The sequence below is a fragment of the Phaethon aethereus genome (assembly GCF_964289735.1).
Source record: "Phaethon aethereus genome assembly, chromosome: 9".
In the NCBI taxonomy this organism is placed as follows: domain Eukaryota; kingdom Metazoa; phylum Chordata; class Aves; order Phaethontiformes; family Phaethontidae; genus Phaethon; species Phaethon aethereus.
Window position 1 is genome coordinate 18,237,915 of NC_138585.1, and position 17,716 is coordinate 18,255,630.

Below are 17,716 nucleotides of genomic sequence, written 5' to 3' on the forward strand. Positions count from 1 at the left end.
AGTAACCTCAGCTGTCAGAGAGAAAGTAAGTCAAAAAGATGACAATCTGGGAGCAACAAACTGAGCTGTGGACTGACACTAGCGGGCTGGTTAACATCCATGGTACAGAGGACAGAAAGGGTGTCACTCCCTTCCTCCTGTCCCAAAAAAAGGAGCCTGAGCAAGCCATGAGAAATAATGTAGAAGCAATAAACTAGAGAAGAGAGAGGAGTGAAAGATATGCTGGAGGTCTCCAAGACACCTCGTAGGACCAGCAGCCCCAGAGCGACATGGCTCAGCATCCTGATGGACGAAGCACCGTGCAACCAAAGCTGAGAGTGTTGGCATGGAAGATGGGAATGGCAGCTGGGCTCCTCTCAGAGCTGCTCTCAGCTTTGTTGGCCTTCTGTGGCAATGTCAGCGGAGCTTTAAAAGCTCAAAAAGACCAGGGTTTATTAGAACATGAGCTGAAATGAATCACCTTTAAAATAGGTCAGGCAAGAACAGAAATGCAAAGGCTCTGAAAAGCATACCTCTCCCATCTCCCCCTGTGAGCCTCCCGCTGATGTCCTGCTGCCACACTTCATGTGCTGGGCTCTCCTCTCCCAGGCACCTGTGCACAGCGGATTACAAATTGCCAACGAGCAGTTCCTGCCACAGATAGACATTAGCACAACCACACGCGAATAACCTACCCATGTACGATGTGTAGATTTTCTCCGAAGCGCCCTGTGTGTCTCCTCCTGAGCATCCAGACAAGTGGAAGTTACGTCAACTGTTTTGGGTTCAGGCAACTCATCTTGCTCCGGCTGCATACAGGCCCTTCTGGGCAAGCTTCCGTCTCAGGCCTGTTTATGATCTTCCGTTTTGGAAGGGTATCTGCGGAAGCGTGTGGCCATCAGGAGCGACAGCATCACACAGCAATGACGTTAGTGCTTGTAATGCCACTGATGTTTCCAGCTTCATTTTTAAGAAGCAATGACAACTCCAACGTCCACAAATCACAGCATTTTCTGCTTTGCCTTATCTATCTGTGCACACATGCAAATCCAGAGAGACTTTGACATCAGTTTTTAACAGGGCACACAGTTTTCTGTCAAATAAAATGTCAGGATGTGATCTACCATATTTCACTAGTGCTATTCTGCCATTTAATCTAATAACAGCTAAATATCAAGTGCTTACTGTTTTGATGCCGTGTTCCATCATTTATTGAATTAAAAATAATGAGACAGGTCTAAATTTGTGATTCATGGTAAACCACCTATCACACAGCATCCAACATCTAGCGATAACTGATTTAACAGATGATCGTCTGTTTAGCTGTCCTCTCCTCTCTCACGAAGTAAGAATGTTAATGAAGGACAAGTTCACTTTACAAGTCTTTTCCAGACAATATAAATAAATTTATATTCACCGCAGGAACCAATTTTTTCCTTTTCTGCTATTATAGACTCTTTCATTGAATTTGAACAGTATTTTGTGTATATGACAAGCCTTTGTAGCTTCAGGTATACCCATTAAACTTCTGAGGTGATTAAAAGTATCTCTGATGTTTTCCATGCATAATTTTTCAATTTACCATCAGCTCTAATTCCAGCAGGCTCTTCAACCCAAACTGCCCCTTGGAGGAGCTCCTTGCACCTGCCATAGCAACCACCCAGTGTTGATCCTGACAGGAGTCAACCTACAGGAGTAAGCAGTTGCTCTGTTAGAAAGAATTTTCAAAAAATTAACTTGGCAGAATTTTAAAATATTAAAAGTATCTGCCCTAAAAGATATCCTCTCTCTGTACCTTCACCCCGTGACTGAGTTTCAGCCTGCACCTTTTCTCCGCTGGACTCAAACCAGTTATCCTCTGGCAGATTTAAAGATGCTTTACACCTATTCTGCTGGGTCAAATCTAGAAATCCTCAGTGAACTGTAAGTCATCCATAAATAAAACCAGTTGCTAATTTTTCCTTCATATCTTTTATTAGTGATCATCAACAAAAAGTTGACTGAAATATTGTAGGTGATGACAGTAATAGAAAGAGGCAGAATTTTCCAAACTCCATTGCTTTTGAAAAACAGGATAACTCGGGGATAATGAACTAATTTTTGAAGTCTGCCAGTCAATTTTGTCATTTGCTCACCAGCGTACCAGATTTGAATCTGCTAGGCCAGACAGCAACTGCATGATGCCTTTATAGCTGAGAATGATGGTATGCTCCAGATCAAAACAACTTTTTCAAGAAAAAAAGAAAATAGATCACCTTCAAGAGCAGGTAACAAGGTCTGGACAAAATTATCTGCTGTAGATAAAAGGTGGCTTTTGGAGCAGAAATTCATATCCAAGAAAAAAAAAAGTAAATGAGATTGCTTAATAGATGGTCTGTGATGTGCTGCAGCCTAGCGTGGAATGGCACAAACCCTGTACGGGTGGGGCTGCAGTGTACCCCCCAAAATAGGTTCTGTGTTGATCTTCGTCACCCCCTCAGGGAGCCGGAAGGTGAATGCCCGCAGCAGGTTGGCAAAGAAAATGAAAAGCTCGGTCCTTGCTAGATGCTCCCCCAAACACACACGGTGCCCTGCAGAAGGAAGAGGAGAAGAGTGACTAATTACCCTGACATGAAAAGCAATCTTATTCACACAAAGCAAAGTATTTTTGCTGAAACTGGAATTTATTTAGGACTTAATGCAATCAATGACACAAAACTTCATGTAATTCTTCCTTTAAAGAATCCTCTCTGCAGCTATAGATAACTGTGCACCCCTTCTGCTCTGTGTTTTGCTTCAATCACCTCAAAAACCTCATCTTCACTTGACTGACAACTTTAAAGAAATTTGTTCAATCATGTAAACAAAGAATAAGGACTTGCTTTTCCTGGGAGATGTCATGCTCCAGTTTTGTATGCATAAAGCATCCGCACAGCTGCTTGCAAGTATTTTCCAAGTGGACATCTGGTGTTGAAATGTATGCCCCAACTCAATAACCATGATCATTAGCAGAGAATTTCCTTCCAAAAATAGGGCAAGTTAGATGTATACATTTGTCAGGACATCTCTGGTTTTCCACGTTATTGTTTGATCAGTAGAACAAATGTTTATAGTTGGATTGGGAAATGTTACTGAAAATAATAATTTTTATTTTATCACTATTTTCCACAAAGAGGTTTAAAATAAACAACCAACAGGTTTTTAATAGACCTCTTAATTCTACAGTCCCAATCCACACCATTAATATTTGTGCTGTCAGTCCATTTACCTATTGAGAATGGTAAAAATGCTTCTTGGCTCACAAAGTTTCCATCCTTATCCAAGAAGTGACCAGGGTTGAACTGCCGAGGTGTTTCCCACTGCTCTGGGTCATACAACGATGAAGCGATATTTGGAAGAACTATGGTGCCCTGAAAGGAGAAAAACGCTAACGCAGTTCTGGCTGTCAATCCTCCCTCAGCAGTCAGAACTGGATAGGTGAGACCGGCATTAGTGTACGTGCAGGGTTCAGCGTTGTATGCTGGTACGTTCATTTCCCCAGTAGGAACCATGAGGAACATGAAACCTTTTTGTTTCAGAATGTCAGTCCAAATCCAACAGTGGAAGTGGCCATGCCAGTAGAAACTAACAACTTCATTTGCACTAAACCCATTTTCACTTCTAACATTTAAAAGTTACTACAATGTTACTACAACTACTACAGAAGTTTCTGCGATCTAGTGTCTTTGACGAAAGCTAGTTGCAAACCTTCCTGCTTTTCCCTGGATCTTTTACAAGATTTCTCTGACAGAAATCTTTCCAATGGGTCACAGTATCCTTCAGGATCAATCTCTAAGGTTTTGTCTTCACTGATTTGTAGAAACACCTGCAAAAATCACCTCTTCCATCCAGGGGCATCTTTCACTACCGGTAACCCTCTCCCAAGACCTGCACCACTCAACTCAGCCTGGCAGATGGTTTCTTGCCTTGTTCCCATTCAGGCTATGACCCAGAGGCATCCAACCCCACTGCTGTTGAGGAGAAGACCCTGGCACAAACAGATTTTAATCCACACCTTGCTTTGCTGACGCAGGAAGGGTCTGTAGCAACTGAGAAACTGCGTCTGTACCTTTTTGAGGGGAAAGCCGAGCAATGTAGTGTTCCTCACACACACTCTGGGCATGCCAACAGAGATAATATTGCTGAAACGCTGAACCTCATGAACCACAGCATTTGTGTAGGGCAGTTCTCTCCGATCCTCGTAGCAGATTAACTGGGAAGGACCCAGAACAGCATCTAGCTCCTTCTGCACTTTCTCTGCAGAGAAATATTCAGCATTGCAGGTGGAAAAAATATATCAAGTATTTTCACTAAGTCTGTTTTCAAAGACATTTCTCATTTATAACTAAGAGGACAGCAACAAAATTAATGTAAAAATGTAATTAACTTTTATAAAGAAAATGAAAGTAGCAGGGTGTTCCAACAGCTTAAATATAGGGGACCTTTACTTCTGGATCTGAATTTATTTGATTGTAGATTAAGAAAAGATATTTGTTGCTCAAAAATTTAAAACTCTATAAGAGTGTAGTAACATTTAAATGGAAGAGATAACTGAATAATCTTTGTGTTTTCTTTTGGTTAGGTGCCTCAGGCACCTATGGCCAGTTAGAACCACTAAGCTCACAGCTCACAGAATTTAAACCAGGTGAATCTGGGCCTTAAAAGTGTAATTCCTATTAATTCCTATTAAAAGGAAATGGATCTTATGTAGGATGTCTGGTAAGTGAAGCAATGCCAACTAGAACAATGTCCAAATACCTTTTAAAGAAACCTGGATCTGCTTCTTGGTACCTGCCTTTTGATCAAGAATATCATGATTTAAATCACTTATTGCACAGAAGTGCTAGGAGTCTTAACAAAAGTATAAAATTTGTTTTGCAAACTTCAAGAGAAGCAGTACACACATAAGAAAAATGCTATAGATTTTTACCAAATGGTCCTGCCTTTTCCCAGGCCTTTTAAAGCAACATGGAGATGCAGGGAAGCCCATTCTGCATTGATCAGTTTGTGCTCATTCACACCAAGCCTGCTCAGTGACTGTCAGCCAGCCTTCACAAAACTGTGTTAGTTAGCCTGACAACAGAGCTTTAAGTACCTTACAGAATTTATAATGTGTAACCAGAAATATTTTTGAGTAAAGCAAATTTCCTTGCAAGAACTAGCTTGCAAAATCAAGCACAACCACTTCAGGATCCAGTGTAGTTTGAAGTGATCAATCACTGCGTAAGTATAAATATGCATATCTGTTCCAGTGATTCAGAGAACAAGGAGAGCCCAATTCAGTGATTAGGGAAAAGGCTGAACTTTTCCATATGGTACATAATGGAACTGCGTAACATTGTCATTGGGTGTCAACACAGGCAAAAGTATGAATGGGTTCAAAAAGAAGCCACCAATTAACTGAGGACAGATATACTGGTGTCAGCTCATCATGAGAGTCTAGATGCAATGTATGACTCCAGAAGCCCAGGAAGGATCATTCTGCACACACCCTGCTTTCCCAAGTATGTGCAGGGTATTATATTTAGATAAATAAAATTATTTAGGTAAGTCAGCACTTTCATAACCATAATTACATTAGGTGATAATAAACGTGCAATAACATGAGATTAAATAGACCTTCTTGTCTGACAGCTACAAGTTGAGCAATTTTTTCTTATCTTCATCTTTTTTCCTCCATTTTAAATCCTGTTTTCCTCTGGGTATTTGCACATATTCTGCTATCTAACAATAAGATTTCTGTTAACCAACATAACAGATCATTCTTTCTTTGGTTTTCATTTAGTGCTCTATGAAAGGGATTAATGGTTATTTAAAAGATAGACTTAAAAATAAACTTCTTAAATATACATAGACATAACAGATGAGCCATCAAATTCCCCTCCTGACTGGAATAATTTCTGTTGCAAGAAACTCAAATTTATCACAGAGTTAATTTAATCACAGATTAAATAGACACCTGATATCTTGGGAACATAAATGGACTGATGGACAAAAATAAAGTCAAAGTTGCCAATTGACTTTTAGGTGATTATCTTTGCTACTTCTGTGACCTACAGAGCACAAAGATGGGCAGGACTCCCTGTAGCCCCCATTGCTGATACTCAGACAATACAAAGCAGAACTGAAGTAAGTTTCCAGAGAGTGACATTCCTACTATCACACATCAGTTTCTGGTTAATTATTTTCAGCCACCAGTCGTGTTTACAACTAAGACAGAATCCAGCTCAGTTTCTTAAAGTACCATCAGCACTTCACCAATGGCTGCAGCAGTGGTCACTGTTCCTTCAAGGGTTATGCGTGCAAACCCTCTTGCTTCTCAAACAGCAACTCCAGTCCTCTTATTCCATTAACTACCCTACCACAATCTTCCTTTCCCCAAAGACCTCAAACCCTCCATCTCAGTCAGTCAAAACCTCCTATATGTATGCATACTTCCCAAACTGTTAACTCTTTCTGCAAACTGCCTCACTCTTGTGACTGCTGTAAGAGCCTGTATACAGGTACTCTGGATCTACTGATTCAGCCCAGAGCAGCCCTACCAGTACAAAAAGGTCCACGTGCCTCTAGCACGTGGAAGGAATAATCTCTGATCCATGAAAACATTAAGCCTTGGCTGTTCTATTGCATCAGAGGTATTTGTGATGTGCTTATTCACTCACCTTGGACGGCTGGATTTGCCACCATGTAGAGCAAGCCCCAGTTCAAAGTAGTGCTTGTTGTCTCTGATCCACCCAAGAAAAGGTCATTTATAGAATAAACCATGTTGTCTTCATTGTATGTAGACTTGGGTTCGTCTTTGGACTGCAAATGATAAGATAAAGTAGAGGTTTATACCTGAAAGTTAGAAAAGTCAGAATAGCTTTAAATGTGATTTTATCCCTAACTCCAAGCTGTAGTGTGTTCTGCCTACCATACAATACAGAGAGACTGATAAAGAATATTAGACACCAAAGATGATTATCAATATTGAAAAGCTAACATTTCACAAACGGACAAGCCATGTTTACTCCACTCTTATTCATGAAGCTAAATCACATGTTCTCCACAGAGAAGGATTGTTGGCTTAATTGTGCAAACAGTGGTACATTGAGAATGTTTCCTAAGTAAATGTTCCTCTGAAGATGTGTACCAGACTGTCGTTCTTCATGCCTCAAATCATATTCCATGACTTAGTTTTTCTACCAAGCAACACAGTGACCAGGGCTGGATCAGATCATTAGGCTGTCAAAAGTTCCTAACCTGTGGTATTCAGGTTTCTTCTCCACTACAAGGCTACAATGACTCATGTACAGCTGCTCTGGGGTTTTACAGTTTTCAGTTAGAAGTGTGAGGACATGTATGTGTATGTCGAAACCATGAAAAAATATTGTTATGGTTTAGGGGAATTCATTGTCTAAATTAAGGGAGGTTACGCTCAAGGGTCTTGAAGCTTTCTTTTGCCAGTGGAGCAGCTAGAAAATGGGAAAGATGTTTTTCTGTGTTTTGCCCCTGTGTATCTATTACAAACAGTTCAATTTTTTTAATAAACAAACTTGGATGATTTCCACCCAGTAGAGTCTCAGAAGAGCTCAGTGAAACAATTTCTGGTCCACTGATGTTCAAGTCTCATAAATCCTAGAACAGCAGTGAAAGATTTTAGAAGCACTTAAATGCTTTGGAACACCAGATGTTTTAATATTGTGCCAGTATCAAAAAAATTAAAGCAAGAGGATCCGAGGAACTAGAAACCAGTTAGGCTGACATGCTGGACATAAAAATATAGCAGCTGATATAGGAATCAGTTAATAAAGAATTACCAGCTAGAAATACAAATTAATGCTATTTATTATGATATAGGAAACAGATCTTGGCAGATCAAATCAACAGATTTGATTCTTTGATAGAATTACCAGCTTGGACAATTTCACAGTTGCAATATACTTGGAGTTCCACAGGATAGTTGCTTTTGTTCCCCACAATAATAAAAAAGTCAAGAACTATGAAGTATTCATAAGACACATGATAAAAGACTAAAGAGCTGCCGACAGAAATAGCTAACAGACATTCTTCCCTGGATGCGTGTCTCTGTAGCGTGATTGAGCACACAAGCAGAGCCAACTCAGGGAGTACACAAGGCAGGCAGCGGTCCAGGAGGCAGACCTATTTCAGCTGTGCCAGGAGATGCAGGATGGGTGCCTACAGCCTGACAGGGTTGAGTTGCCCTCTGTTGCTGCAAGCAGCAGATGATCGCAACGGAAGGAGCACCGGCTGTCCCTGCCGGAGCAGCAGTGACTGCCCACTTCTCCAGGGACTGCAAGAATAGATACCCCCCACCCTGGATATCTTGTTTAGCTCTCTGAGCCGCTCTTGCCTTGTCATCCCCCAGTAAGACCCGTGTCACTTCCTCCCCTTTCTCCTTTTTCTTCCTACCACCAAGCAGAACAGGAGGAGAGGGTCTTGCTGCAGTGGAGGAGAAAGGAAAAGTGCATAAGTGGAGCTAGAAGGAGTAACAGAAGAGAAGGGCAGCTGCTAGTCCAGGGGTTAGGGAGGGGATCCAGTTGCCAAGAGATTCAGAGAAAAAGTGATATGGTAAGGTCTAGAAAAGGGAGAGAGATGTGTCCCCACACACAGCTTATGCAAGCCTCCTACAGCCTTTCAAAACCCTACAGGTTGCCACCTACTTCTACTATGCCTGCCTGCCCAAAATGCCCTTATTTGTCCCAGTTCCTTTTGTCTGTTTGAAAATTCAGTGACGCTGGTGCTCTCCTTTTCTCCATCCTTGTCTGAAAACCTGCTGACTCCTAGATTCTTTCCCCACACAATGCTCTCAAAATCCAACTGTCCTCTGGCAGTGACCTCTCTTGACAAACCCTTACTAGCCCAATATCCTATCCAGAACATCCCACTCTGTCTCCCCAAGACCTTCCCAGTTCTCTTGTGGTCCAGTTAGAAATTCAGTATTCTTTCCTGGAGGCCTTCAATCATTTTGTAACTTGTGCCAATGAGAAAAAATGCAGTATATTAACCTTCCCTTTAAGAAAAGGATGGCAAGGTGCTGTGGCATATCAATAATAAGAAAGGATTTAGCAAGTCCCTGGTTACTGGATTCACACTAAGATGTCTATGAAATATAAGAGATTGTGATAGAAGGGCTCAGACTGTATGATTTAATGGTCCATTTCACCTTATTCCCCATGAACGTATGATCAAGCAGAACAAATACTTACTTTCTCAATGTGAGCCAAGTAAAAGTCAATGAAATCTTGCAGTTCATCTGGTATCCCACGCTCCATGTGAATTCTGATCTCTCTCCTTGTAAAAGAGCTCAGGACATCATAGCAAGACAATGCTGCCTTATGAGGACCAGGGAGATGGCACATCAACCAGGGGAAGATTTCGTACAGCTGTGAGAGTGACACACAAGAGGTACCACAAAGTCTCTATCACTAGAAAATGCATTTTAAGTCTACTAAAATTAGAAGGTGATATTCATGTTGGCATGTGGTTTTGGCATCATTAGCAAAATATCCTGACAAAGACCATGCTTATGTTTTCAAGTTGTGAAACAGTACACCAGATAATTTCTAGCTGTGTTGATTGTAAGATTCAGAGTTCCGCAGGCTTTCAGTTCAACCACAAACCAAATTAGAATGATTATAATTAGAATGAACTGTATTAATTTGTTCAATTATTCAATTCACGTATTAAATTACAATGAACTGTATTCAGGCATTTAAAAAGTGAGATCCTGCCCTCAAGTGGAGAATACCAGGAAGGAAGAAGCAAAGCCGTTGCAAACTGTCCTCACCAAGACGTGCAAAAGCAGTTGATACAACCCAAAGCAAGGGCTGGCTACCAGCGGCTGGTATACAGACTTGGTCATCCCCAAAGCACTCTCTACTAACCGAGCTCTCAAGGGTCCGCAATACAACTTGAAACATCTGAAACCCAGAAAAGCTGAGAAACAGCTACCTGACATTTTTGAGTGCTCTCCTCTAGAAAAGAAGGGGTTAGCTGACACAACCAGATTAATTTTATCCTGTTTGGGAAAATCTGGCCTAAGAATAGCTGCTTTCTACCTATTCTGATAGCTAGAAAGTTCATTCTGATTTTCAGCCTATATTTATGCCTGGGTAATTTGTATACATTGTTCTAAATCTGCAGTGCATTTTCTCTTAATAGTTCTTTCCTGCTCAAAACATAATCCCATGATTTTTTTATGAGCAGAAGTTCTATCCTTTCTCAGTCTTCACTTTGCTAAGCTCGTCTCATACTCTCCTAATTACACCGCAGAAAGCACGTTCTTAGGTGTTCACTGGAGTCTGGCTGAATTATATAGACTATACTTTCTGTCATTCTGGAAAATCAGTTCCTATGGTCAAACATCCAATTATCAATTAATCATTGCCGTATCACAGAAAGGTAGTAGTCCAGCCCTTTGTAAATTCACATAGAACTTCATATCCTTTTTGTTTAGTTCCATCTCTAGTATCTTTTCCCTTCAAAATCTGTTCATAAGCTTTACATACAACTGTCATATGACTAATCATATATAGTTGCCCAGATTACATGCATTCCTACTCTCAAATGCATGCGCTTTCCAGCTACTATAGCACCCTAACTGTAAGTGGAATTTAGCTGTCAATGTTCAAGACAGGAACTGAGCCCATCCACCTCCTTGGATACTGGTCTGGCCAAAACCCCTCCTCCATTTCTGAGGGGCCCAGTCCACAACATTCTCCCATTCGGCGCCTGGCAGCATGGAACCCAGTTAAGAAACAGGGATGTGGAGGCAGCAGTGTCCACTTTTTTGCATATCCTTTGCATTCCGGAAGCAGGAAGATTGCAGCCCTCCCTCTGGAATGGTTTGAGCCCCTGTTCTTATTTCCCAGAACAGCATCTTATTCACTGGACTAAAGCAAAGATAGGATAGGAAGGAGGGAAAAAAAGGAGGTATATTCCCTATACCCAAAGAAGGTCTCACCTGCCACTGCTACAGACAACTTATAGGACCAAAGCTAGGCTAAGCAAAAGGGAACCTGATCATAACTCAGTGAGAAGGATGCTCCATGGGATGTAGGGGGAAATCGTGGTATTACAGGGTTTGCTTATGTGTTTTACATTAAGAAGCTACTACATAAGTTGTATGGGACAACTTTAGAAGTGGAATCATAAGCAGAACACCCGGGAAACTTTGAATACACTCCTGTGCAAAAGAGGCCTCTTCTTGTGTCAGGTAAGTCCTTGACATCCAGAAGAGGACTGGTTATTTTGATTGCCAAGCTTACAGGTGTATTTGCTGGCTTAGCAAATTTTCCTATCTTCTGCTGCCTGCATCTAGAGCTGCTCCTCACTCAGGGTGAAAGAGTGGAATTCCTCTGGGAAGTCTTCAAGTCTCCACTTCTTATAGAGGAAAATGGAGATAAGTAGCCACCGGCAAAACATTTAGGTATTTGAATCATTCTTCTCTCTGAAGACTGTATATAAACCAGTATCTAAACTGGGCATATGAATCACACTTTTAGACCTGACATTTAGTACTTAACAATCATGATGCCCAAGGCAGGATTCTCATGCATGGGGGTTGAGAAACCAGGTAATAACATGACCTAGGAGCTGTCCATCAGCTTGTGCCTTGCTGCAAAGATTTAGGAGCAAACTACCTTATCAACGTATTCAAATATAGGACAATGAACACAAATGACCAAAGCTGTAGAGCTTTACCATCACACTTTGAGATGATGCACTGGCCAGTAAGCCTGCGTGGGACATCACTCACCCATTTGAAAATTTTCGCCTAACAGCTACCTCTGGAATCTGCATTTCTCACTTTCTGTCTTATTCAGAAAAAGACAACAGATCGTTTACTTACATGATGAATAAAGCTGCCTCCAAATTTGAATAGACGCTCTGTGGCTCTAATCAGTTCATGAAAGTTTTCATCCTCTCTGGAGAAGCGATGTCCAAAAACGACAGCACAAATGACATTTGAGACGGAATGAACAAGAGGGAAAGAAGGATCCAGGGGTTTCCCTACAACCATAATAATAAATGGCACTGTTAATGTCTCCTATCTGCTTTAGTGAACTGAGAGAATATTCTAGGTTACCCAAAGAACTTTCAAGAGATCATTGCATTTCACAGAGAAGCAGCAATCTTCTTACAAAATTATAGTATCAAACTGATTCTTCACAACTATGGTGCAATCTCATAATCCCAGGAATGCATGGCACCCTAAAGAAACACCAGATGTGTAAAATATTTTGTAATATGATAGAGCAAATTTAGAGGTAAGGAAAAAAAATTCTATGCAAATTTGCTGTCTAGCAAATTCAAAATAGGTCTTAAGCATGGGAATAACTGAGGACACTGTGGTCAAAGGGAGTCTGAGGGGAGAAGCAGAAGAAGAGAGGCAGCCTTATTCAGCAAGGGCATAAATATATGCAAGGCTACTATATTTTGTCTGACTTTGCTAGACATGTACAACCTCTGGCAAGATAAAATGCCATAAATTCCTTTCAACCAGTTGTGTCAACAATATAATAAATAATTTTAAAGCAATTACTTGAAAACCTAATCCCAAGAAGACTATTTTGTGACTTTAGAATAAATGACTATATACAACTGTATTTATGTATGTATCCATGCAACTGTCCAACACTCAATGCATGATTCTGATTAGCAACTTATCATTCTGACCTTTTTTTTCCTGCACGTGGTCACATCTCAATCTTTCCTAGTTCTTAAACCATGGGACTGGGCTAGACTTAATTCCTTTTAATTGATACAATGCTAGCCACAGCATGTCCTGATTTACTGTGCCTTTGCATAATGATCAGTATTGGGAAATACAACTAACATGCTCCTAACTGGGTTGATCAGGGTAAAACGTTGTAATGAAGACAAGATTCTAGTCACTGCTTTACAGAGTGAATGCAAATGACATTACAAGACTTAATTCATCAGCATTGCTAATGTGTCCATATCTTTAAGCACCAGCACCATATATAAGCCAGCAATGTGCCCTTGAGACAAAGGCAGCTAACATCATCCTGGGCTGCATTAGGAAAGGCATTGCAGGCAGGTCAAGGGAGGTGATCTTCCCCCTTTGATCAATATTGGTGAGACCCATCTGGAGTGCTGGGTCCACTTCTGGTCTCCCCAGTACAAGAGAGACATCAACTAGTTGAGCAAAGGGCTGCAAGGACAGTTAAAGGACTGGAACATCTGACATAAGAGAGGCTGAGAGAGCTGGGACTGTTTAGTCTGGAGAAGGTTCAGGGAAGTATCTTAAATGTGTATAACTACCTGATGGAGGGGAATAAATAACACGGATCTAGACTTTTCCCAGTGGTATCAAGTGAGGCAATAGGCAAAAATTGAAATACATTAAATTCTGCCTAAACATATGAAAATTTTTTACTGCAGGGCTGATTGAACACTGGCACAGATTACCCAGAGAGGTGGTGAAGTCTTCATTCTTGCACATATTTAAAACCCTACTGGACTCAGCCCTAAGAAACCTGCTCTGATTGACCCTTCTTTGAGAAGGTGTTAGATTAGACCATCTTCAGAGATACCTTTCCACTTTAAGCATTCTTATTTATATAAATAATAAATAAGCTCCAGTTTTGCTTCCCAGTTTTAGTAGTTTTGTAAATAACTTTAAACAAGACTAGTCTCCCACTGGGTCTGAAAGCACAGGACTGGGGTCTTTGCATTTTCAGTCCATTCCACATAGACGCTCTAAGACCCTGCACACTCTCTTGTGGAACAAAAGCTGCCCTTGATTTCAGAGCAGGACAGAGAAGTTCATACACTAAAGACATCAGACTAATGATGAAAATTAATCAGTATTTATTGCAGAGATACCTTTCATACTTGCAAAGAAGTCTACTAGGTAGTGGGCCTCTTCTTGAACCCGATGCTCCAGACCTCTTTTCCCCAGGCCAAGGTTGCGTAGAGTCCTCAGTGCAAACCTTCTCTGCTGCTTCCAGGTGTGACCAGTTGCCAACATAATGCCTGCATCCATTCAAGGAAGAGCTCTTTATCATGCTAATATCTATTATAGACAAAGACTACATTAAAAGATTTACTAAACCACAGAATATAATCAAAGTATGGCATTACCTATGAACACAAACAGAAAGGAACAGCTGTGGCATGTGAGCAGGGCTGAAATGGACAAACTCAACTGGGTAATAAGAAGACTTGCAGGATTAATCTTCATCCAAGACAACCACTTATCTCTAAGTTCGACAGCTGCTTCTCTAGATGCTCTCTGAAGTGCTTGCCTCCCTCTCTCTTCTGTGCTTGGAGCTCACCTGACCAGGGTAATGATTCTCATGAAAGGAAGAGAGGAAAGAGTTTTGACTGTCCACAGTCAGGGAGAAAAGTTCCTGTCCACAGGGCAGAAAAATTCAGTGCTTGAGGTTTGTGACAAATACCTTCAGAAGGAATAAACATCAGATACTAACAGAGTCTTTAGCATCGTGTAAGAGTCACCAGTGAGACTCAAATTAGAAATATTTAAGGAATTAGGCTTCCTTAAAAAAAAGCCGAGGTCCCAAACTACCACCGCTTCATCTCATCGCCTCTGAATCTGCTCCAGTGAATATTTCACACAAGGCATTATGAATCTTTTTGCTTTTGATGGTCTTTTCCTCTTCCTACTATCCAAAGGCTCTTTCATCCCTCCCTGCTTTGAAGTTCAGCTGGCAGTCATTCCTCATAGACAAACCCTGCTCCTGTGGTACCTTTGGAAAAGGTTACAAGCTACAAAAGAGCTGCAATTTCTCAAGCCAATATTTATGGCAGGAAAATCTCACCTTTTCCTTTGGCCATTGCTCTGAAGAAAGGAGACACTAGTCTCCCAGAAACGTCTTCAGGGTGCATGGTCATACCATCCTTAACTGCTTGAAATCCACTCAGTACAATCACTGGGGCCCGCCCAAACCATAAGGTGAATATGTTGCCATGAATTTTTGCCAGCTATAGATGGGAGAGAAGCCAGGAAAGCACAGGTGAAATCCCACACGCTGCAAACAAGCAGATGAAGCTGTTTTACATTGATTACAGGACCAGCCCTAAGGTGGAATGATGTTCTCCATCTTTCCCACAAGATTACAATTATCTGTAATAAAGCATGAATGTCTTTTCCAGCATTCACTGTTGGAAACCACTGAGTATTCCAGCTTTTCAGAGCCACAGATCTATGTCAAGAAATGTTAGGTAGCTTTTATTACTGTATATAAACCAAGGCTCAGTTCACAATGATTCATGTGATAAAGGATATTCTCTATGCATTAATTTATTTCAAGAGGGTTTCTATCATTTGTACTGGTAAAGTGGCACAAAGGGAACACTGAAATGTCAGAGGAGTAACCAGCTTGTAGAGACTGGATCAGTTACTTTCTTCTTTCCCTCTGGCCATTTGCATATTTAGGTACTGGAGCTTGAGTAAGACCGTTCTGTCTCACGGTGTCCTTACTTCCTGTCTGAACCTGCCATTTGGTTGGAATAACTGGCATGCCTCATCTAAATTGCAGTGACAGAAGTCACTGGAGTTGTCTATTGAGGATCCTGAAAGCACTGCAAGAACCAACAGAATGAAACAGAGATGGCTTTGTGCACAGAAGTACTCCTCAAAAAACAACTAACAAAAGGTTTGTGGCTTTTTTTAAATCCTGAAAATACAACAAGCATATACACACATAGTGCATCATAAGTATCTATTTACTGCTCAAGCTAGAGAGTGACAGTGCTCAGAAAGTTAAAAACCATGCTTTGAAATTAATTTTTTTAAAATAGTGTTTCTTTTCCCCAATTTCAAATCTGACATAATATCCCTAAAGGTATTTAATCCTAAATGATATCGATTTTCACACGACTTTTTAAAATTTAGTGTTAAGGGCTGGTGGAAGTATATCAGGTTTCACATTAATTTGTCAAATTCAATGTTAAAAGGTGATGGGGTTTAAGCATCAAAATCATTTTCACACATTCAGAACTTCCAATACCAGTTTTCTTAGCTTGACAAACTACTTTACACTGCAATAACTTTTTCATATTTTGCCAACCAAATCAGCAGTTCCAAACCAAACCAAGTGCAATATAGTAACAGTGGCTAGTGAACAATTACAGTATGTTACCAATGTAGTTTTGGGAGAGGGTGTTTTCACATAGCAAACAACATGAAAAATGGGAAATTACAAAGACTTTTAAACAATTAGGAGTTTCTGAAAATAAATACCTTCATGAGGAGATCACGATTAAACTGAAAGTTCAGCTGTATCAAGGTCCCAAAAATTGGGAGAGGGATTGGTCCAGGAGGAAGCCGTCTCCGTGCTCGTTGCAACTTAAAAAACTGCATAATTAGAAGAAATACAGCGAAGGCTATAAGAACTTGACTGATTGTCAACATTTTAATGTCTGCTTTTACCAGCTTGTCTTTATTGAAAATAGTCTATTGCAGCTATTAAGGCTGGTTGCTCAACCAGTTTTTTCATAAGAGTTTAAATTTCATATAACAACTATTCCCTGCCCCTAACCCTCCCTCTTTGTTATCAGCCACTCCCTCTTTGTCCCACTCATTACATTCTCATGCTCTAGCATATTTAATAGATGCATACGCCTCTCCCTCTTCTCATTCAGATTATATTTATCAAAGACAGATCACAGGATTTGTAGGAACGGTGTCTTAAAAGACTAGGGCCGAGATTTTCCAGGCAATGTAAATACGCATATCCACACATAAATTCTCCATCTAATGTTCTGAAAGAATTGTGGATGGCATGTGCTCCTACAAATACTTCATGAATGCTTTTAGAAAAGCAATAGCCATACATATAGATTAAGCATACAAATGTAAGTGGATATTAAATCTTGGAGTTTTTAAAATGTTTTGTATATATTCCATGTACACGTATATCCAGTAATGGCAAGGCCGAAAAGATAAATGTAGGCTTTTAACTTTTAAGATAGATATCTGAGTATCTAATCCTCAGGATTAAAAATAAAAGGATATTTTGAGCAATCATCAGAAAGCTTGCCAGAGAAGTAAAGCATATACTTATAGAAAGTATATCTAGCATGAAACACACTGATTAAAAAAAAAAGGGAAAAAAACCAAAAACCTAGTAAGAATCTTGATCTACAACCAGAACTAAGGGCCCCAGCAAGAACTAGTCAGGACATGTGTGTGCCACACTGGGTAACTTCAGAATAAATGCAGTCTAGCCAAGGCTCTTTGCCAACCCTCAATACACGCAGTAAGTATAAACCTGGCATCAGGGAAGTTTACATGCCTGCAATCAGACCATGAAAACCACATGAGAAGGATCCTGGGCACCACAAAATGCTGACGGTTACAGCCCTGTGTTACAGATCTAGATCATATAAATGCTTCCCTGTGAAAAACACCCGTCCCCTGAAAGCAAAACACTCATAAAAGAAATACATTTTCACTAACCTTCTGAAAACCTGCCAAGATGACTTGTGCATCAAGTTGCTTCTTTCAAGCGCCCTGTCTTTGGGACAGAAACTATTTCACAGGATTTGTGGCTCTGGGACATGAAAAACCCTTATCCAGAAAGAACAGCCTGAAGTTTGCTAGCCCACAGTTTCCAGACCTCCAACTCAATTAGCCTCCAACCACTGCACTTCGTTACCACTAAAGCATGACTAATTAAAGTTTATTAACCAAGAAATGAATGTTTCTGCAAAAGTTTTGCCTGTT

At 40.5% G+C, this 17,716-nt stretch overlaps 1 protein-coding gene across 1 annotated transcript; it reads right to left on the reverse strand.

Moving 5' to 3' along the window:
* Nucleotides 1–2,098: 2,098 nt before the first annotated feature.
* On the reverse strand, nucleotides 2,099–16,402 carry LOC309408085 (cytochrome P450 2J4-like; the record flags this gene model as incomplete). The annotated part of the gene is made up of 9 exons (XM_082003808.1): nucleotides 2,099–2,549; nucleotides 3,227–3,368; nucleotides 4,067–4,254; nucleotides 6,660–6,801; nucleotides 9,207–9,383; nucleotides 11,852–12,012; nucleotides 13,852–14,001; nucleotides 14,808–14,970; nucleotides 16,232–16,402. The coding sequence occupies 9 exons, from the start codon at nucleotides 16,400–16,402 to the stop codon at nucleotides 2,371–2,373; spliced, it is 1,473 nt and encodes a 490-aa protein (XP_081859934.1). The 3' UTR covers nucleotides 2,099–2,370.
* Nucleotides 16,403–17,716: the final 1,314 nt, after the last annotated feature.